The sequence below is a fragment of the Watersipora subatra genome, unplaced genomic scaffold (assembly GCF_963576615.1).
Source record: "Watersipora subatra unplaced genomic scaffold, tzWatSuba1.1 SCAFFOLD_66, whole genome shotgun sequence".
Classification (NCBI taxonomy): domain Eukaryota; kingdom Metazoa; phylum Bryozoa; class Gymnolaemata; order Cheilostomatida; family Watersiporidae; genus Watersipora; species Watersipora subatra.
In genome coordinates, this window is record NW_027045280.1 from 418,668 (window position 1) to 441,129 (window position 22,462).

Below are 22,462 nucleotides of genomic sequence, written 5' to 3' on the forward strand. Positions count from 1 at the left end.
GTTTAGTAAGCCAAAAAACAGTTATTTTGCCATGCCAGCTTTGCAGGGGGCCAGCAGGTCACCCTATGCCACCCATACTAGCCGTTCCACTTTGCAGGCGTGTTCCTGCAGGGTAGTAGCTGCGGCTCACCTAAAGGTGCTCAGCTTGCTCTGAGTCTGCTTAAGAGAGAGACTGAACCAGGCTCGAAACGTGTCAAAGACGGCTTCTACGCGGTCAGCTATTTTGCAGCTTTTTGCCTCCTTTTTTAAAAACCTCCCAGAAGTGCAACAATTTGGAGCCTTCTGTCCAAGCATTGATTTCGGCTACTTTTTGGAAAAAGCTGATGAAATACTCACCATCCCAAGACCTTGTGTATTTAAGTGCCTTGAACTGGTGGCCTGGGTAACAACAGTGTTTCAAAGACCTTCATCAGCCGGTCAGCACTTGGCCCTTGCTCCTTGAGTGTTGGCCATCTATTCTTTTTGTGGGATTGCTCACCGAACTCACTGGGCGGCACTGCTCAGGCAATACGGTCGGCCAAGATCAGGAAAACTCCTCTACAGGCCAATTGGTTGCCCAACCAACATCAGCGTCCCATGGCGGTGAGGCTGGTTGGGGTTTACTGGTCAGTACCAGACAAAGACAGTCTGATATATCATATTTACATCTGTACCGGTGTTGAGAGGTATCATTATCGTCCTATATAATGTTTCTATGGATAGTTTTTGCTGCAACAATAACCTTGTTTATACTCCCATATCTATTTCACACAAATTTCTGGGTTTCACTAAAGTTTGATTGCTAGATCTGTAATGGCTAAACATTTTTTTACGTGGACAATGGTATAATCTCAAGTAGGAATAGTCTCTACATTCTCTTTCCATTTGGTCAGACAATGTACTAGACAAAGACAATTCGCTATCTCATTTTCCCGTTTGTACCAGTATATAGAGGTACCATACCAGTATCATCCTATACAAACTTTTAATAGATAGCTTCTGCTGCAACCGTAACCTTCTTCATACACGCACTTCTATGCACTAATTGTTATTATTAATTATAATATACTAATTATTAATTATTATTCAAGATTTTTATTTTGTTTTCTCAGTTCATTTTAGTTGTATCATTACCAAAACATTTTTTAATGTAATCGTAACAAAAAGGACTTCATCTAGCCATTACTTTCTAATTATTTCACATTTACATTTAAACACTTTCATAGTCGTTTTACTTTTTTTAATTTAAACTGCGCAAAAATTTTTTCTCGTGATGCGAAGTTTGAAAATTAGAATTGTAACTGTTGGTTTAAGTAAAACAAAACTTTGGTGCAAAGACTTTTTTATTACTTGGGCAAAGCCGAGAATCCACCTAGTACAGTGGTGATTGCATTTACGGGACCGCCTGGTAATTTCATAATAACTATCATTTATGGCATAAACTCACTTTCCATATAATCTCAGACCATGCATATACATATTTTATAAGGAAATTTTCTAGACGTTCTGTCTACCACCATAGGTGCACTCTAGTGATAAAATTTGTTTAATGGGCACACATTATATCCTATCAGGTCAGTTGAGGCTTATGGTGTCATACCAAATACTAAGATGCTAGAAATACTCTAAAGGAACTCAAAAACACCACCAACTGACATTTAAAGAGCTATGTTCTAAATTTACATGCAAATTAAGTTGCGTTTTTCACAGATTAAGCAAAAGATTTGCTTTGGATTTTTTACAACTTAATGTCGAAAATGGCATATTGTATCAAAATCAAACTAATAAAGCAAATATCAGTTAGTTTTACATAATATTCTTATCCAGTACATTCTCAGCTTTCTATTGATGTGCTTATTGTCCTAATTTAAATATTACCGATAGATCAATATATGGATTAACAACAAAAAGTGTGTTTATTTTAAGTGGTTCCATAAAGGCGATCACCATAGTATGTATATATATATATATATATATATATATATATATATATATATATATATATATATATATATATATATACTCATGAACATGATTCAATTATATATACTCAAAACATGACTCACTTATGTATACTCAAGAGCATGAGTCACATATAAATACTCCAGTACAAGACTTCCTTATATCTATATATAAATACATATTCAAAAACATGACTCACTTATATACGCTCAAAAACATGACTCACTTATATATATTCAAGAACATGGCTCACCTACATATACTCAAGTACAAGACTAACTTACTGTAAAACCTGTATTTGAATGCCACCTCTATTTGAACGCCACTTCTATTTGAACGTCACTTCTATTTGACCAATACTATTTGACACTCTTAATCTTCACCAACTCATAATACCAAGTGATCAGTGGGAAAGTGTCCACAAAACCGTACTAATATTAACTCGGTTACAGCAATAACAATTAAGTCGTTTGTTGTTCTGTTCATATCAAACTTCATTCTCCAACCGCGAGTCTTTAGGTTTTTTCATTAGAAACTGATTGTGACACCATAAAAAGTATTAGTCACTGTATCAGGCTAATAGTAGTTCCTTTTCTAAGGCGGTCGTGATACTTCGATGTATATGGGAAAAAGTTTTAGCATTTAAGATAGAAAATGTGCTACTATTATGAGGCTAACATTTTGAGGCTATTTTTGTTACATGTGGATTCGCTTTAATTGGGCTAGACGTTTCTATTCGAGATAGTATCGCTTAAAAAGTTTTGCTCTGCTAAAAATTGTTGGGACGCTAATATCGATTAGCTCAACTGGGCAGAAGATGGGTTGAGGTCAGAATATATTTTTGAAGGTATTGAACAGACAGAAGAAGATGAAATGGTTCTAAACAGCGGCAACAATTAAAACGCACCTGGCCAAGCAAATGATGTCAAACTTTTTGTTTTAGAAATATTAATGTTTGTTTTGTTAAATGTTAATTTTTGTAGTTGCATGTATTATCTTTATGGTTTGTTTGTGTTACTTGTTCTGGAATATATAATTGTCGCGTTTGATAGATATCATTATAAAATTTATAAATTTGCAGACTTGTAGCATATTAGGTTTTGACAGCATGGCTGCGGTAATCTGAACTAAGATTAAAATAGATTTACGCTCACAACTCCTGTTCTATTGCACATAAAAAGCTGGTTTTGGCGATAAACTGTAACAAACACATTAATGAGTGCAACAAGCTTTTTATACAACTTTGTTATATATAGTCATATAATGACAAAATGCTATAGATATACAAATAGATATCAACTAGTAGAGACTTGTATCAGCTTACTCGTGCACATTTATTTAAAAATCTATGAAACGTTTGAAGTTGGCAAAACTCTTGCCTCCAAAAGGGTTAATGTTGCACAGCACCAAGGAGATTGCAAAACATCGGCACCATTCAATTTGGGTGTAAAAAGTTAAATGTATCTTCTCATCATTCGGATTCACCCTTTATTTGAATGTCACCTCTAATAAAGTGCCTCTCTGAAGAGAGGATTGAAAAATAGAGCGCCATAGCGATCAAATAAAGGTTTTACATTATACGTAGTCTGAAACATGACTAACTTATATATACAGTGCACCCTCAGGATACGATTACCCTGTTATACGATTTTTTCACCTTACGAAGTGGAACATGATGTTTTTTTACCTCACCATACAAATCTTATCTCACCGTAAGAATTCAACAAAATTTTTGCCCAAGTTCAAATTTGGCTGTCGGTGTGCTTATTACATATGTCAAAACAACAAAGACACCGAAACGCTGTTCGCCGAATGTTTTTATAACAACTGAAAGAGACACGATTTAAATTGAGAGATCTCTCAGTTTAGCAATTTTTAAGAGTACATTAAAGTGACAATACTTTTTGTTTAAAACCAGTAGCAAAGTTGGAGTTGCGATGCCTTCAAATAAAAAGTCATTGGTTAGACAACTTTCTTTAACCTGGTAACAAAAATCTACCTAATCTCGAAAACAGCATCGTTCAGGTTTTTTGCGGAATTAGGTTGGAAAAGGTTGTGAACAGATTTGCTAAAAGTTATACTGAAAGCAAAGACAGAAACTAAGAAGGGATAAGATTTTAGTGATAAAAAGTGGAAATTCAGTAAAATAGTTAAAATTCAACCCAAAACTTAGCTTTAAGTGTATGTGTTTAGTAAGCTAAATTTATTAGAGGTGTAAGTTTATACTAAACGTGCGCTTGTCTTAAAGGTAAGAACTTCCTGCGATACATACTGAGCATGGTACATTATAATGTTACATGTTATTGCAGATCATAACCAATAAACACATTAAATACAAAAAATTTACCATAGTTACTAAGGTTAACATAGTATATGTTGTTACTAATTTTTAATTTTTAATAGGTACGGCACTTACATAAAATATTGATGATTTTACCAGATGTTTGCATTATATAATTACTATAGTTTCTATACTTCTTCATATGATTTTTTTCACCGTACGATGCCAACCCTGGAACGGATCAAAATCGTATTCTGAGGGTGCACTGCATATATGCTCAAGAACATGACACGTATCTACTCAAAAACATGACTCACTTATATATTTCTCATAACAAAAATAACTTGTATATACTCAAAAACATGACTCATTTATATATACTCAAAATCATGATTCACTTATATATTCTCAAGAACCTGACTCAGCTATAAATACTCAAGAACAAAACTCACTTACATATTAGTATGATTGCCACGCACCATTATTGTGTCAACAGGTGGCAGAGAATGGGGTGTATGGTAACTTATCAGTTTTAACATTGTTTTTGCCCAGTAATTAGTAATTCAGTGCTCAATCGCTCTTTTAGTTCGTAAGCCGGGAATGATTAGCTATTAAAAGGTGAGTAGAAATACAAAAAAAAGTTCTTACGCCGTGAGCAATTTGCCAAATCAGCCAATCATAACTTTAAACACAATTCTGGATAAGTTTTTATATGATGCATCTTTGTCATATCAACAGTAGTTAGGTGTTTAGCGTGTTTCCGGTATCGTTCAGTTAGAGGCTGTCATTAACGCTAATAGTAGCAGTGCAAATTCATATCTCTACCTCAATTGATTTTCCTGGTTAGCTAACACTATTGCATTTCATTACAATCCAGTCTCATCTCTTAATAAGCTAATGAAATAAAGCCGGTAATTGAATGCTTTTGTGAGCTGTAGAGCAGTACATACAAAGGGCTGCTGAGGTTCTTTGCCAGCTAATTAAGATCACCGCACCAACTTGTATTGTTAACTTATCCACATACAAAATGTTAGATGAAGTCTGCTGGTGAGCCTACACTAATATCAATCAGAGATCTTCTCAAGCTGCAAGGAATCGCAAATCACCTGCAGAAACCAAGATAAGAAAATACCAAACCCATTTACTCCATCATTCAATGAATAATCAAAATATTAATCAATCAAATGAGAAACACATTATTTGGTTGAAATCTCTGCATTCTTTTACCAGATCATTCATCTGCCACAACTATGTACTTCATTATTTGAGGGCGTGTACTCTAGTCAGTTGTATGATTTGCGAATAATAATTACAGTTGGGCCACTTAAAGCAGCTCCCTTGGGGAACGATTCAACTGTGATATCACTACCCATTCAACTGTGATATCAATACTCATTCAACTGTGATATAACTACCCATTCAACTGTGATATCAGTGATATCAGCCCTTTGTATGTACTAATGTCAGGATGGTTGTTATGAATAAATGGCATCAGTTGTGAAGTGAGATAAAAATAGATAAAGGGTTACCGAAAGTGTCCAATCTTGATCTCATGTGAACAGCTGTGATCATTGGTCGTGTGTAAGTTGCAATTTTACTGACTAGCCATGGCCACATCTAGACACAATGGTTAAAATATCATACAACTATCCTAATTGTCTGACCATCAATTTCATCTGTTCCCTTAAACTCCCATTCAATTTCTAACATCTGCTGGCTTGTTCTTGAGTTTTTTATTTACAGACATTTTCTGAGTCACAAATAGTTTTTTCATGTGTTGTTTTCTTTGTTACACCAGTAAAATATACTTTGTGAAAGTTTGAATGGAACAGCTCAGCCATACGATAAATACGCTGAAGTGTATTGTTATGTAATCCATTCAATGTTGCTAAAACAACCCATTGGCTGATGCTTTAAAGACATAATTTTAAACTTGTGCTTTGGAAAGATTTTTCAGTTGTGAGATCTGACTGAATGACCAAAAAGGCTAGGCAGGTAATGAGACAGCAACAGGGTTCATGAGACATCTGTAGTTGCAAATATATAGGCCATGTGTGAACAGTAACAACACCTAATCAAAAGAAGACAGCAGTTTGATGTATAGTTTATTACCTATATGTGTGATATGAAATCATATGGAATTCTAAACTGCCTCATGGATCCATTGGATTTTAGCACACCAACTAACAATAAGCTGCCTCAGGGATCCATTGGGTTGCAGTACACACCAACTAACAATAAACTACTTCATTGATCCATTGGATTGCAGTACACACCAACCAACAATAAGCTGCCTCATTTTTGCAGATTAGTGATTAAGTGGAGAGTATTCAGAAATTGCAATGAAGCAATGCATTCAACTCTTGATTGATTCATCATTTGACTGTTTATTAAAGGGTGAAGATGCTTATTGCTAACCTTAGTTTATTCAGATTTCAGATTCCTTGCAGCTCGATAAGCTCTTTGATATTTTAACTTACGAGTAAATGTCACCCAGCATTCAGTAGTCTTTATAAGGGATGAGCAGTTTGAGTTGTTAAGGTGGCTTTAACTAGTTTCCAATGGACCTCTCAGGCTCCTTGTAGATACAGTACTACTCAATAGTTCACAAAAATGTTTGATTACAGGCTTGTTTCTATTAGCAAAGTTCATCAGCTTGCTAGGAAGCGGTACTCTATTGTAATGAATCATGCAATCCACAATATCTAGCATTGGGAATCAACTTAAGTATAGATATTACATTTTTAACGCTACTGCTAATGATAACAAAAGTTTTTAACCAAGGGATACCTAAAACAGAATAAGTACTAATTGCCATCGCTGAGCCTAAATAGCCGCCGTAGTAAAAAAAGTCTGCATCCATGTCTGTAGAGCTGCTTGGTTGATTTGGCTAATTACGCATGACGTAAGAAAAAAACTGTTTATGTATTTCTACTCATTCTTAAATGGCTCATTATCGCTGCTTAATAATGATAATTCCCGGTAGGTGTAATTAAAAAAGTAAAGGTTGTTCTGGTTTACTTGTTAAACCTAAAAGCTGTTCTACCTCATAGTCCTGCCTCCTTTGTAAAAATATGATATTAAATCGCTCTGTGGCAACCAGACTATATACTGCACTCAAGAAAATGACACTGGAACATGTTCAAAACATGACTCACTTGTACATGCTCAAAAACAAGCTTCTCTTATATATACTTGAAAACATAACTCACTAATACCTCCTCGAGAACATGACTCACTTATATACTATTCAAAAACATAAATCACTTGAATATAGTGGTGGACGCTGGGCCATGACATTGTAATTTGTGTGGATATTTTTATATTATGTATTTTCTATGCTGTGTTGTTCTTTGTTTTATATCGTTATTAATTTGTCCATATATCATATCGCTATTATGTCTTCATTATTGCTGTATTATAACCATGCCAACGGATTAGTGAGTCTGTTTATTACTAATGTTATACGGTTTTTGCTCGGTTCCGTTAGCCGAAACTGGAAAGTTTATTGTATATAAAGGAGCGTGCTGACTCAGTTAGGCAGAGAAAATGGTCGTACGCTCCTCGGCTAGTGGATTTACCTTCTCAAATAAAAAATTAAACGAAACCACTCGCAGTTTATTTTTTTATGAAATAGTCTAGATTGTGCCAAGTAAAGGCCTGCAAATTTCTTTACACTGGTGGCAACATTGGAATTGCGCCGAACCCGGCAGGCATCATCTAGAAGTTTGGAAATCAAACTCTGGCAGATCTCGTGCCCTGCTTGCAAAACCAGCCTCAGTTGAGGAAAACCGGAGTAGTGCGGCAAACACCGGAGATTCCGATTCTGGCCAAGATAGCTGTACGGCTATCCCCCACATTCATAGAGAAACCTGGTGTTTTAGAATAAGCAATTTATCCAGCACTCCAGAGAAGAGTTGATGACTGGCACTATGCCAATTACCCCCCCCCCTCTGTAAGGTGCTTGATACTGCCAAAAAAGACTTTAGCACTCTAAGTCAGGCCACGATCGTCTATATCGGTCCTCCGCACTCGGAGAGAAACTCAAGTGATGTCTCAAAGGACATGCCTAGCTGACGCCATTAGGCAGCTTGTCAAATTAAGTCGGAACCCAGAACCGGCCTCCCAGTTCAAAACACCCGAGTATAATGGCGTTGGAGACCCAAAATACTTCATTACCAGAATTAGAGAAATCACAGCTGCAAATAGGTGGGTCGAGGAGGCCAGCATATTGCACCCAAGAAAGGCTTAGAAGGGAGAGGCAGACTCCTGCAAAAGGGCAGTCAGGGTGGCAGCCATCTTTGAAGCCATCCGAGCCCGATTTGGACTATTTCCCCAACAAGCCAGAGCAGAGTTGAGCAGTTTAAAAAAAGAAACACAAACCTCCTTGCAGAAACACGCAGCGGAAATTGAACGGCTAGTATAAATACCCTACGTTGAACTGCCCGAACCGTTCAGAAGTAACATGGCAAAGGAGTACTTCTCAAACTCCCTAAACCTTTCTAAGCACCTCCTAGTGGTAACCACGAAGGCTCTCGCGGATGCAGTACAGGCTGGAGGAGAATTTGTCAAAATCAAATCTAGAGAATCGATTCTGGGCAGAGCCATCTGGGCTGTAGAAGACTCGGAGGCCAATCCAGGACATGGTGCGGTACGCAGTGTCGAACAAAACACATTAAATGTACTGCTATCCACAGTAAAGTAGCTGACAGAATAGGTAAAGCAGCTGCAAAACAAACCAACAGAGCCTCCAGAAAGTAAGCCTGCCATTTGTTGGGGATGTGAACGCATGGGACAGAGGTCGCCAGGACCGTGCGCTAGATGACCGGCCATTCGGGCCGGCACCATGCCACCAGTGGGCATGAGCCAGCTCGAAGTCGGTCGAGGCAACCATGAGACTTGAGACATTGGCTCAGCTAACTAACCAGTTGGCTCGGCTGCAGAGTGAGGGCAAGAGTGCCGTAGCTCTAATGTACCAAACACTTCGGAGCCACACAGAAATGCCTTCTGAACAGTTAGAGGGAGCTAGGAGCTCAGGGTTTTGCATAGCAGAAAGAAATTACTGAGAATCAGGCAGGATGGTGTGCTGGAAGCCAGAGTGGCTCCTCTTGGTCAAATCCGGAGGTGTGCCGTGTGCCTCCGGCTATGAGGGAACCAGTTATTTGGCAGACATACCACAATTCACTCCAGAGGTGGGAGGACGATAAGTTGCATCCAACTTACATGGTACTGGCCCGGACTGACAGCCGCTGTCTGCAGGTTAGTACGAAGCTGTGAGGTGTGCCAGGTCACCGAGCACGGAGAGACCAAGCTTGCAGGAAGCCGGCAGCAATTATATGCTAGCCGACCCTGGCAACAGGTCACCGTTGACCTGGTAGGTCCCCCTCTCCACCACCCCAAGGGGCAATAAGCGGATCTTAGTGCTCTTGGATCACATTACCTGGTGGCAGGATGCCATTGCCATTCTGAAGGCCACGGCTCAAATGGTGGCCATTGCTCTAGATAAAAGAGTGTTCTGCTACCTGAAGCTTCCAGAACAAGTCTATACAGACCAAGGCGTTCAATTTGAGAGATAACTGATGGAGGGGCTCTACCAGCTCTAAAAAGTGAGCAAGACACAGACTAGTCATTACCATCTCCAGGTCAATGGGATTATAGAGAGGAACAATCGAGGCCTGGGCGACTCTCTGAGAGCCACATTGTTGAAACGATGCCAGGAGGAATGGGATGAGCTCCTGCCCCAGCTCATGTGGGCATATCGAGGCACGTCCCACACCATGACAGGCAAGACGGCCACCTTCAAGATGTTCGGCAGAGAGTTGTGTCTGCCTGACCAATTAAAATGTCACTCCCTCCTACGAATATGCAATCTGCCAGCGACAATGTGTTGCAGAGGCAGCAGAGGCTGGAAGAAGCACATGAGGTTCTCAGAAAGGCGCAGATAGAGACTAGGTAGGCAGACTAAGAAGAGCCACCACTCTTCGCACCTGGGAATTGGGCGTGGTTGGTAAACAGGCAGCAGCAAAAGAGGGCAAACGCTAAGCTACAAGCTAAGTTCGTGGGTCCGTACCAAGTCATAACCGCCTGGCCCAACCACACCTATGTGGTGGAAAGACAGGGCTAAACCTCGACTCAACGGTTCAGGTTGAAACCCTATCATACTCTTAGAGGGCCAAATATATAAAAGAAGCCAAAAGGGCTTGGCCCTCATGAAGAAACTGCCTGCAACCTGATGAAGAATTCATGGAGTTATTTTCCCAAATAAGTCCAGCTAATAAGCTCGACGAAATGGGAAAGGCAATTATACAGACTAGTGCCAAAAAAGAAAACTTGCGCGACGATTCGAACACTGGACCTACTGCAGTACTGCCCCAAAGCAAAGTTAGAGTGGAAATAAACCCTTCCCCTCTGGAAAGATCCAGTGAGTTGGCTACAGACTTGGACTTCGGACACCTAGCGATGTCCCCCAGGCTGTGGAAAACCCAATCACCGCTACAGAAGATCTAAATCATTATTCGTCTCGTACTAGAAAAAAGCCGGAACGATACGGTGATTGGGTCTATTAGACAACAAGAGGATGCAATGACTTAGCCACAGACCAGATGGCCTGGGAGCCTAGTCCAGACTACCAGACCGCTCTATTAGGACAGCCTCCAGTTGGTCACCCGTATTCAGGCCATGCTGTGATAACTTCAGGAAGAAAAGAAACTGTTCCAAAAGGCAGCCCGCAGTACCAAAAAGAGGATACGCCAGTTACTGACCACAAACATTTGATTGATCAAGAAATTAGCCGCCTTAAACACCATGTTAAGCAGCTTGAGATGTGGACCTGGCTGGTTGCTTCTACCTCTTTGTATTAGTTAGACACAGTCTCTAATGGAGGGGATTGTGTGGTGGACGCCGAGCCATGACATTGTAATTCGTGTAGATATTTTTATATGTTATATCTTGCATGCTGTGTTGTTCTTTTTATTATATCGTTATTAATTTGTCCATATTGTGAGGGAAACACAACACGAGCAGAGCCGGTGCCAGCGTGACAGCCAAGTGACAGGCCGGGCCAGGCCTCCCCTTCTCACCCAGAGGATGGGCTGGCAATAAGGCAGGAGTAACATGGGTCACGTAGCCACCAAACATACGGCGGGAAGCGAAACCGCAAGTGGGCGGAGCCAACAAGCACGAAGCAGTTAAAAGAACAGTCGCGATGGAGAGGCAGGCAGAGCAGTGCAGCTCCCTGCATACGAGAGACACTTTACCCCTATACTGTGTAATACTTATGTATGCATGACGTTGTTATATTAATTCAAATATATTTATTATGTAAATATACATTGCATGCTCAGATAACAACTCAGTCTTCATGATTAGTCGGCTTGTGGGAAACCATGAAAGTGGTACGGTAAAATTTACCACACTGGTGGCAACGCCGGTATACTTAGCCCGAATCCACAACAAACAAGTAAGCACTACGAGGAGCAAACCTGATCTCGGCTGCCGACCTTGCTTATAAGCATCGATCCAACACACCGGGGTTAGTTAGCACTCGGAGAGAAATAGCACACCGGATCCGGCTGCCGACTTTGCTGTAGCATCGCTCAGACACACCAGATTGGTGAAGGCCTTGGAATAAGAAGAACTTATCGAGACGTTATTCCCTGCTATTGGCCGACCGTGCTGATGCACGCAGTCGATTCCCAATACCAGGCATACTCTCAGATAGGAAAGAACAACGAGACGTTATTCCCTGCTACTGGCCGACCGTGCTGAGGCATGCAGTCGACCACCAGTAAACAGGCATACTCTCAAACAAGATGCAAAGGAGAGCGGGGGGCGCGGCACCGACCAACTGGCCGAAGTACTGGAGCATCTAGCAATGGCCTCACCCACGAACTGAGGCCCCCGGGCCACAGTTCAAGGCCCCTCAGTACAACGGGATCGGCGACGTAGAGTATTTTTTTATCCGCCAGTACTGAGAGGTGGCAGAGGCCAACCGTTGGACGAACGGAGCCAGCCTGTTGCATCTGAGAGAGGCACTCCGAAGGGATGCCGAGAACTGCGGAGAGGCAGGCGAGGTGGGAACCATCTTCGAGATGCTCCGGGCTCTGTTCGGTCTCTTCCCTCGACGGGCAAGGACTCGGGTAAACAGCCGTCGGAAGACGGCGACTGCCTCGCTACAGGAGCACGCCTGTCAAGAAGAACGCCTAGTTAAGGAGGCCTACGGAGACTTGCCGGCACCTTACCAGGCCGACATGGCAAAATAATTATTTTGCAACTCAGTTAATGACACTAATCTGCAGCGGCATCTGCTGGCTGTGCCCACGGTGACCTTAACAGATGCTGTGCAAGCTGGCACAAAGTTTTTGCAGGTCCGGTTGAAATAGAGGATCTAGCCGGAGGTGCGAAGCGTCAAGGAGCAACCCGGAGACCAGGCCACGCTGGTCCAACTAACTCAACTGGTCCAACTCTTCACCCGGCAAGTACAGAAGATTACGTAGGAACACACACCCTGTGAAGGTGTTCTCATAAAGCGACCCCTGCAATGTTGGGGGTGTGGAAAGATTGGACACATTCGAAAGGGGTGCTCTGGGGGTAGATTCACTGTTCTGGGAAACGAGAAAGGCCCGCATCAGTAGGGCCAACTACCGCCTGCACCAAGGCCCTGAAGTCTCCACCACTCGGTAAATACTACCGGGCGAGACCCGGCCACTCCGGTCGGGCTTCGGTCCCTATAAGCTGACAGGAAGAGAGACCGACTCTAGGACAGCAAAGACAGGACAGGCAGGGTCGTGCTGTGCTGCCCTCATGGCCAGACCAACCCGGACTTGTCCCTCTTTGGAACTACTACGAGTCTTTGGGAGAATTGGACCCAACTCCTGTCCACAAAGACGAAGAGACGGACCCCGGTGCCCCCAGACACCGGAGAGGTCGAAAACCGAGGAATCCAGGGAGACAGGAGAAGCAGCTAGCCGAACCTGTTGGTATCCCTGCAACCCGATGGAGAGACACAAGAACGAGTTCCTACCTGAGGGACCTCGGACGCCCCTGGAGGGCGGATCAAAGGAAGGGACCCCCTTTGCCCGGTGAGGAGCCTGCCTTAAAGGCGACAGGGCTCACCGCCAGCAAAGCACTGGAACCCTCTTTGCAAAAATCCCAGGGCTCAGGCCCAGGAGTATCCGGACCTGTTGCAGGTACCTGTAATGGCACCGAGCTGGTCAGAGCCCAAGCACTGAGCCGGCCTCACTCCGCGAGCTACTTCATTCCAGGAAAGGTGGAGGGGAAGCCCGCCTAGTTTCTGATTGACACAGGGTGCACCACGAACCTCCTGAGAATACATGTGTTCGATAAGCTCTCTCCGGCTACCAGGAGCTTGTTGGAAGATAGTGATAGCAATGGCTTCATGGCCGATGGAACCCGGCTGACATTCTACGGGGTTGTACGACTGTCAGTACGACTCCAGGACGGAAATACCGAGGAGGACTTTGTGGTGAGTCAGATAAGCAAGGACACTATCTCAAGGATGCCCTTCCTGGTGGCTCACCAGTGCGCAATGAACTTTGAGCAGCCCGTCGTGACCATGCGGGGTCATCTCTTGACCTGCACAGACCGACAGGGCAAGTTGTTCCTGAGTAAAGTGCAAATATTGCGTGATGTGGTAGTACCTGCCAGGATGGAGATGACAGTGCTTTGCCGAGTCATTAATTACCCGCTCAGATTAATAGAGGGTTGCCCCAGTGGACTGCCCCTGGCTGCCAGCTTTAACCGGCATGAGCCGAAGGGAGGCATGACAGCTAGGTGTCTCAACCTCATAAACCAACCCTATCACTTGTGGGCAGGGTCGGTCGTCAGCAGCTACACGGGAGTAGAGGACCATCAGGTGGATGACAAACCACTTTCATCTGGATCCAGGCCCGCCTTGGGAGGCATGGAAGCAATGCCAGGTGTAAAGGTGCCAGACCACCTGAAGGATCTCTACCTGTCTGCCGAAAAGAACTGCCAAGAGCTGGACCAGCTGGCACGGCTGGGGCAGCTACTGGTGCATTATCAGCACACCTTTAGCAGGAGAGACGAAGATGTGGGTCGTACCTCCGAAGCGGAGGACTCCATTCCGTTGAAGGATGGTACTCGCCCCATCCGGCAGCTACCCCACCGGCTGGGGCAAAAAAAAGAGGCAGCGAACGAGTGGCAGGTACAAGAGCTGCTGGACAGGGGGTTAATCGAGCCAGCTGGGGGAGCTTGGAGCTCCCCGATAGTATTAATCCGAAAAAAAGACGAGAAATGACGGTTCCGTGTGGACTACCGGCAATTTAACGCTGTGACCACACAAGACGTCTACCCCCTCCCCGGATCGACGACAGCCTTGATGACCTATCCGGCAGCCATTATTTTTAGCACATTTGACCTGGTGAACGGGTAATGGCAGGTACCCCTGAACAGAGACGAACAGGAAAGTCTGCCTTCACAACCCGATCTAAGCTCTGGAAATGGAAGGTGCTGCTGGCCATGTTCCAGTGGCTTATGGAGCGGGTCCTGCTCGGACTGCACTGAAAGACACTCTTGCTATAACTGGATGACATCATCATCGTTGCCCGGACTTCGATACCCACTGGCAACGGCTGGAGGAGGTATTGCAGCACTTGAAGGAAGCTGGACTAAAGCTCAAACCTCCCAAGTGCGAGCTCCTGCAGCCATGAGTTTGGTACTTGGGACAAGTAGTCAGCGAGGAAAGGGTAGCCACCAACCCACAAAAGACCCTGGCAGGTCAGATGTTCTGGAAGGACATCTGGGAGAAAGAAACTACACATAACACCACTGCAGATTGGCTGAAGAGGTTTAAAGAGAGCCACCAACACACCATGGCTTAGCAAGGATTCACCATCATCGAAGTGGACATCAAGTGCAGAGTGCAGCATATGAAGAACTAGGCAGCACCTGGCCATGACATGATTCAAGCCTACCGGTTGAAATAATTGACATCACTTCACACTAGAATGGCTAAGCAGATAGAACGCCTATTAGAAAAAGGTGACCATCCGGAATGGCTGACCAAAGGACAAACTGTACTTCTGATAAAAGATCTAAAACAGGGGCCGATTCCCAAAAACTATCGACCATTAACGTACTTGCCCACCACCTGGAAACTGCTCTCAGGAATAGTCCTAGACAAACTGGAAGAGCATATTAGTCAATATATGGCCAGCATTCAGAAAGGAATTAGGCGCAACACCCGAAGAGCCAAACATCAGTTACTGGTGGATCGGACGGTCTGTCAAGGCAGCAGGAGAAGGCATACTAATCTTGCCATGGCTTGGATTGACTACAAAAAGACCTATGCCTCAATTCCCCATAGTTGGATACTTGAGTACCTCAGTATGTACAATGTTCACCCTGCTCTCGTGGCATTCATTAAGATGTCAATGACCAAATGAAAGACGGAACTAGAGGCTAACGGCAAAAAGCTGGCGAGTGTAAAAATTAAGCCAGGCATCTATCAAGGTGATTCCTTATCACCTCTGCTTTTCTGCATATGCCTAAACCTTCTAGGCAATATGCGGGAAAAGACTCAATATGGGTAGCAGTTTAAGAGCGGCACCGAGATAAACCACCTCTTCTACATGGATGACATCAAGCTGTAGGCTAACAAAGAAAGGGACATTGATTCGCTAACACACTTCACTAAAGTATACAGCAAGGACATCGGAATAACCTTCGGTATTGAGAAATGTGGAAGGCTAATTTCTAAGAAAGACCATTTTACGCTCACAGATGGCCTAAGAATGCCAAATGGTACCATCAAAGATATAAAAGAAGAATACAAGTACTTGGGGATTATGCAAAGCAACGTCAACCACGAAACCGAGGTACGTCACAAAGCCATTACCGAATACAAGAAACGCCTTTGGCAGGTCCTATGGAGCCAGCTCAATGCCAAGGACCAAGTCATGGCAATAAATACCTACGCACTGCCAGTAATAAGATATCCAGCAAGCATAATTAAGTGGATTGAGGAAGCCATCAAGGAAACACATATAGCAACTCGTAAACTGCTGACCATGCATGGGGCACTCCACCCAAAATCTGATATTACTAGATTGTACCTCAGAAGAAAAAATGGTGGTAGCAGACTCAAAAGTGTACAGCAGACAGTGAAAGAGAAACAACAAACCATCAAAGCCTATGCAGCCTCCATGGCCACTTAAGATAAGTTGCTAGCTGAATTTCAATCGGCTGCTCTTACAATGGACCTTTGCCCTGATGATGAGGAAATTGACTGGCACACGAAACCTCTTCATGGTGCTTACCACTGACAAATATCTAAAATTGGTGATCTTCACCAGAAATATATGTGACTGAACAAAGGAAACCTAGCAGCTAATACAGAGTCGCTAATCATGGCAGCCCAGGAGCAAGTTCTCCCAACAAGGCAACTCCAAACAAAAATCTATTACACTAGAGACGATCCTAAATGCAGACTGTGCATAGATGCACCTGAGACAATCCAACATATCATCAGTGGATGCAAGCAGATAGCAGGAAACGCATACACTGAGCGGCATAATCATGTCGCAGGTGTTGTGTATAGAAGTCTATGTGATGAGTATGGCCTTAATGAACCAAAACACTGGTGAGAAGCTCCTGGTAAGGTCAATGAAAATGACCTCGCTAAGATCCTCTGGGACTTCTACATTCGGACTGACAAGCATGTCCTAGCAAACCAACCAGATATAGTGGTGGTGGACAAGGAGAACAAGAGGGCTACTATAATATATATAGCAGTACCAATGACTACAATATAGCCAACAAATAAAAAGAAAAGGTAAAGAAATATATCCCTCTTGGAGAATAAATGGAAAAATGCTGGGATGTAAGAACAACTGTAATCTAAATAGTCATTGGGGCACTGGGCGCAATAACACCGGCGCATAAAATGTGGCTTGCCCAAATACTGACAGCAATCAACTCAGGTAACTTGCAGAAAAGTGCGCTATTGAGAATAGCTAAGATCTTGAGGCGAATGCTCAAACTCCCAGGTCTCTGGTAGGAGACCCGAGTTAGAACAGAAATTACCACCCATACTTATTAACCGGGGTGAGGAAACATTTTTTTTATATATGTACTCTTGCTACAGTCAGTACTGTTTCAGCTAGTTTTAGCTCTGCTTTATGCATTGAGCACTCTGATTTCAGTTTCACAAGTTTACTGTATTTATATATATTTCTCAAAGTTACTCGATCGTCGTTGTATGTGTCAATCTATAGGTATTAAAATCTTGGAATAAATAATTTGTGTTGCAGAAGATCTGATGTCGTAACCTCTGGTTCAACAGTCCAGAGGTTACGATCTGAGGTTATCTGATGTCACGCATATATTCATATATATATTTATATATATTCATAGAAAACTATTTAGTAGATAGAAATTATATATAGAAAACTATAGAGATTATATATAGAAAACTATTTGAACTATTTAGTAATAAATTGATTTGAACTCAGGCACATGTTTTTCCTGTAATATTTTAGTTTTAGCCCTGCTTTAGGCATTGAGCACTTTGATTTCAGTTTCACAAGTTTACTGTTTATATATACTATATATATATTTCTCAAAGTTAGACGATCGTCGTTGTATGTGTCAATCTATAGATATTAAAATCTTGGAATAAATAATCTGTGTTGAAGAAGATCTGATGTCACAACCTCTGGTTCAACAGTCCGACACCTTACTAGTTAGGCCACATTAACTTGATAGCTTCACTATGCAATACATGTCGCTATATAGGAGAAAATATGCTACTGCTTTCCATCATGACACAAAAGTATGGCGTAATATCATGAGAAGCGGTAGCTTTTATTAGTAAGCTTACCCAAATAATCCATTGTGAATGTCCAAGACTAATAGCAAGTGGCAGGAAACTCTCATTGTTTATTAGCCAATTTTTAATACCTGGGCAATGCCTGGCATCCAGCAAGTTCTATCTTTACAGGAAGTGATTATGTCCTACATGGACATACTATTACAGCAGCATAGTGTAGTGACCAAGGTCGTAGTAATAATAAACTTCCTAGCCACCATGGTCACAAGACTGAGCATGCGAGGGACCGAGACAGGCCTGGCTACCGAGAGAATCTCAGGCTACCTAGAGCTAATCGAGGTACTGAGAGAAGAGACCGAAAGCTTATGAGAGGAAACCGAAGAGACACCCACATAAGAAAACAATGGAAAAGGAGTGTAGCCCAAGCTATGACTAGAAATACAAAAAAGGAAAAGATATCATTTAAAAGTAGGAGTCATAACACATGCGCTCTCTTCATGTATGCTCCTTGTTTTTCATCCATCTATATATATTTATTATTTCTATATAAGTATCGTTGTGACTTACCATGCGACATTGTTATCTGACAGTCTTGTGAAAGATAAAAGGAACCGATAGTTTCCTGTTCAATACTTCTATATTAACAAGCGATCCTACACCACCTCTAGGTGACAAGTTACTATGAGTATAATCATCAAGTTTTACCACCATACGCTGCATGGCAAAACTTGATATATACAGTGCATGCATTCCACGCCTGCATTGTATATATCAAGTGTTGCCATTATATGCTGCATGGCAAAACTTGATACATACAATGCATGCATTCTATGCATGCATTGTATATATCAAGTTGATTGTGATGCAATTGAAAAATTTTATGATACCAGGTTTAGTTTGCAATTTTATTTTCTGCAGATAATATAATCCGACTATTGCAGACAAACCTCTGCTTTGCATAATTTATTTTGTTAAACTTGTAACTCTTTGATGTTGCATAATAATTAGCAGGACTCTTTCTGTTCTACATATAACAGTCTCAAACTGACCATCTAATTAGAAATTCCATTAAAGCTCTGTTATACTGGCATGCCTTAATTAATTATCAATATAGGTTTTTTGCTTTGCATTGTAGCTCTTAAGGTTTTCTATTGTATTAAAATATGTTCAACATGGTGATGGTGCAACTCATGTGTAATTTCAATGAAAAATGCCCATTCAACCACCTTCAAATAACTTTTCGCAAATCCCCAAAAGTACAAGCAGTAGCCGCAATACTGGAACGTCATTGTGACCCAGACTCGTTGACTTGGCAGTAATTTAGAAGGTCAATAGTGACTTATCTAGCGCTCTTCCACAGATTAAGAACTTCAACAATTTCTGAAGGCTATTCTTAGAACCCATTTGTAAAAATGACATTGCTTGTAATTTGACAAGAAACTGCAGGCGTGACATTACCATTGCCAATCCTTGAACTATGCATAGAATTATTTTAGAAAAAGGAACATGTGACAATGAACATGTAAGTATAATGTTTAGTGTGTGTTGTGATGGTGTTGGAACAACCACAAACATCCACAGACTAGGTACATGAGTAAAAAGTAAGAAAAAGCTATCGGACTGAACTGCAGTAAAAAGTATCAAAATCATAATATAGTAATATATGATAAAAGGATCATATATAAATATACACTAAAAAATCTGCCTATTTTAAGGATTTTAAAAATGATTTTTTTGGGGACTTTTTGAAAGTTAAGTAAATTACAATTGATACATACATGTATAAGTATATTAAATACCAAATAGTCAATGTTAATTACCAATATATATATTGTTTACCTATGTATATATACAATGTAAATATGTTTAAAGAACTTTGACTATTGGATAGAATCCCCTACATGTATATCAATTGTAATTTAATAGCCCTTAACAAAGTCCCAATAAAAGGTATTTTGGCAAAATCCCTACTAAAAGGCACGTTATGGGTATATATATATATATATATGTATATATATATATATATATATATATATATATATATATATATTTCTCAAAGTTGGTCAATCGTCGTTGTATGTGTCAACCTACAGATATTAAAATCTTGGAATAAATAATCCCTGTTGCAGAAGATCTGATGTCGTAACCTCTGGTTCAACAGTCCAACACCTTACTAATTAAGCCACATTAACTTGATTGTTTCACTATGCAATACATGTCGCTATATGGGAGAAAATATGTTACCGCTTTCCATCACGACGCAAAATTATGGCGTAGTGTCATGAGATGTGGTAGCTTTTATTAATAAGCTTACTCAAATAATCCATTGAGAATATGCAAGACTAATAGCCAGTGGCAGGAAACTCTCATTGTTTATAAGCTGAGTTTTAATACCTGAGCAATGCCTGGCATCCAGCAAGCTTTATTTTTATAGGAAGTGATTATGTACCACATGGACATACTGTTACAGCAGCATAGCGTAGCAACCAGGGTCGTAGTAACAATAAACTTCCTAGTCACCATGGTCACAAGACTGAGCATGCGAGGGACCAAGACAGGCCTGGCCACCGAGAGGATATCAGGCTACCGAAAGCTAATCGAGGTACTGAGAGAAGAGACGGCCACATAAGAAAACAATGGAAAAGGAGTGTAGCCCAAGCTATGACTAGAAATATAAAAAAGGAGAAGATGTCATTTGAAAGTAGGAGTCATAGCACATGTGCTCTCTGCATGTATGCTCCTTGTTTTTCATGCATCTATATATATTTAATATTTCTATATAAGTATCATTATGACTTAATTACCATGCGACATTGTTATGTGACACTCTTGTAAAAGGTAAAAGGAATCGATAGTTTCCTGTTCAATACTTCTATATTAACAAGCGATCCCAAACCACCTCCAGGTGACAAGTTACTATGAGTATAATCATCAGCAGCAATGCTTAGCAATGAGCATAAGCAATCTTTGCATAAATAAATAGGCATAACAAGTCTGCTGACATCTTCGTGTGTTGGTGAATAAAACAATCTTTAGCAAAGGTACTTCATATATCTAGACTGCACATAAGTTTAGTCGACAAGGTTGGATAGTGAGTAATAAGCTCACCTTAGTTTCTCTTGTTTTGGTTACTCTTAATGACAGCCAAAGCTTGACTCGGCTTGATACCAGTTTGACCTTGTAAATAATGCAAGAAATAATTAAGGACTATCTTTCAGCAACTAGAAACAAAAGAACAGTTTCTATTATGAGGCCATCTCATGGCATATTTACTAGCAATCCGCTTCTATTGTCACATCTAAATTATTAGAGTTTACACTGATTACTAAATGATACACCTTTTGGTTTTTTAAAAATCTTCTCTCACCTTAAAAAACTCTCACCAGGAACATCAAGCCAATCCAAGCTTTCAAGCCTAAATAATGACACGTACAGATAGCTTCATGTATAGAAGTAGGAAAGTGTTGGTATTAACTCTTTAGAATAAACAGATGCTGATAAGCACTTCAAGTTAATGCTAGGCATGCCAATGATAAGGCTAGACATGCTAGTGATAAGTAACTGTAATCTATATCCAATGAAAAACTACAGATGATATCACTGATAACGATTACTTGTGACAAGAGCAAGGACCTCATTGGCTTGACCTAGTAGATAATAAGAAAACTGTTCATAACCCACTTGCCATCGAGTGATAATTCGGAGCTGGACTTAAACTTATTTGAAGTGTGTTTACATTTGTTATTGATGTTGGTAGGACATTACAATGAACAATCAATGCATCACATTGTGAATGAAATTGACCGTTATTATAGTATTATACATAGCTGGTTATTTATGGAATAATAACAGATTACTTTTACTTGCTTAGTATATAATTCCAGGATAATACTTTTGCTACAACAGTTCTCTAAACCTATATATACATATATTTATATATATGGATATATGTGTATATATATATAAATATATATATATAAATATATAAATAAATAAATATATATATATATATATGTATGTATATATACTTGGGATGTATTTTACCAATTCATTGTAAACTCAATACTAGAATAAAGAACATCAAAGTGAGAATACAACAGATCTACATGTATACTGATCTATTAATACACCTTAGTATATAATACCTGTGCAAGCTTTAATAAAATACATATTTATTATTGATCTACTGATCCATTGATACACCTTAGTATATAATACCTGTGTAAGCTTTAATAAAATACATATTTATTATTGATCTATTGATCTATTGATACACCTTAGTATATAATACCTGTGTAAGCTTTAATAAAATACATATTTATTATTGATCTACTGATCTATTAATATTCCTTAGTATATAATACCTGTGTAAACTTTAATAAAGTACATATTTATTATTGATCTACTGATCTATTAATATTCCTTAGTAT

At 40.7% G+C, this 22,462-nt stretch overlaps 2 protein-coding genes across 2 annotated transcripts; both read left to right on the forward strand.

Annotated features, from left to right (window-relative positions):
* The first annotated feature begins 13,619 nt into the window (after nt 1–13,619).
* On the forward strand, nt 13,620–14,501 carry LOC137410114 (uncharacterized). Its single transcript, XM_068095697.1, has one exon. The coding sequence runs from the start codon at nt 13,620–13,622 to the stop codon at nt 14,499–14,501; it is 882 nt and encodes a 293-aa protein (XP_067951798.1).
* Nucleotides 14,502–15,210: 709 nt separating this feature from the next.
* On the forward strand, nt 15,211–15,648 carry LOC137410115 (uncharacterized). Its single transcript, XM_068095698.1, has one exon. The coding sequence runs from the start codon at nt 15,211–15,213 to the stop codon at nt 15,646–15,648; it is 438 nt and encodes a 145-aa protein (XP_067951799.1).
* The last annotated feature ends 6,814 nt before the right edge of the window (nt 15,649–22,462 follow it).

Coding starts and splice junctions, on each gene's coding strand:
- LOC137410114 (XM_068095697.1), top strand. CDS start 13,620: ATGGCCGATGGAACCCGGCTGACATTCTACGGGGTTGTACGACTGTCA.
- LOC137410115 (XM_068095698.1), top strand. CDS start 15,211: ATGGCTAAGCAGATAGAACGCCTATTAGAAAAAGGTGACCATCCGGAA.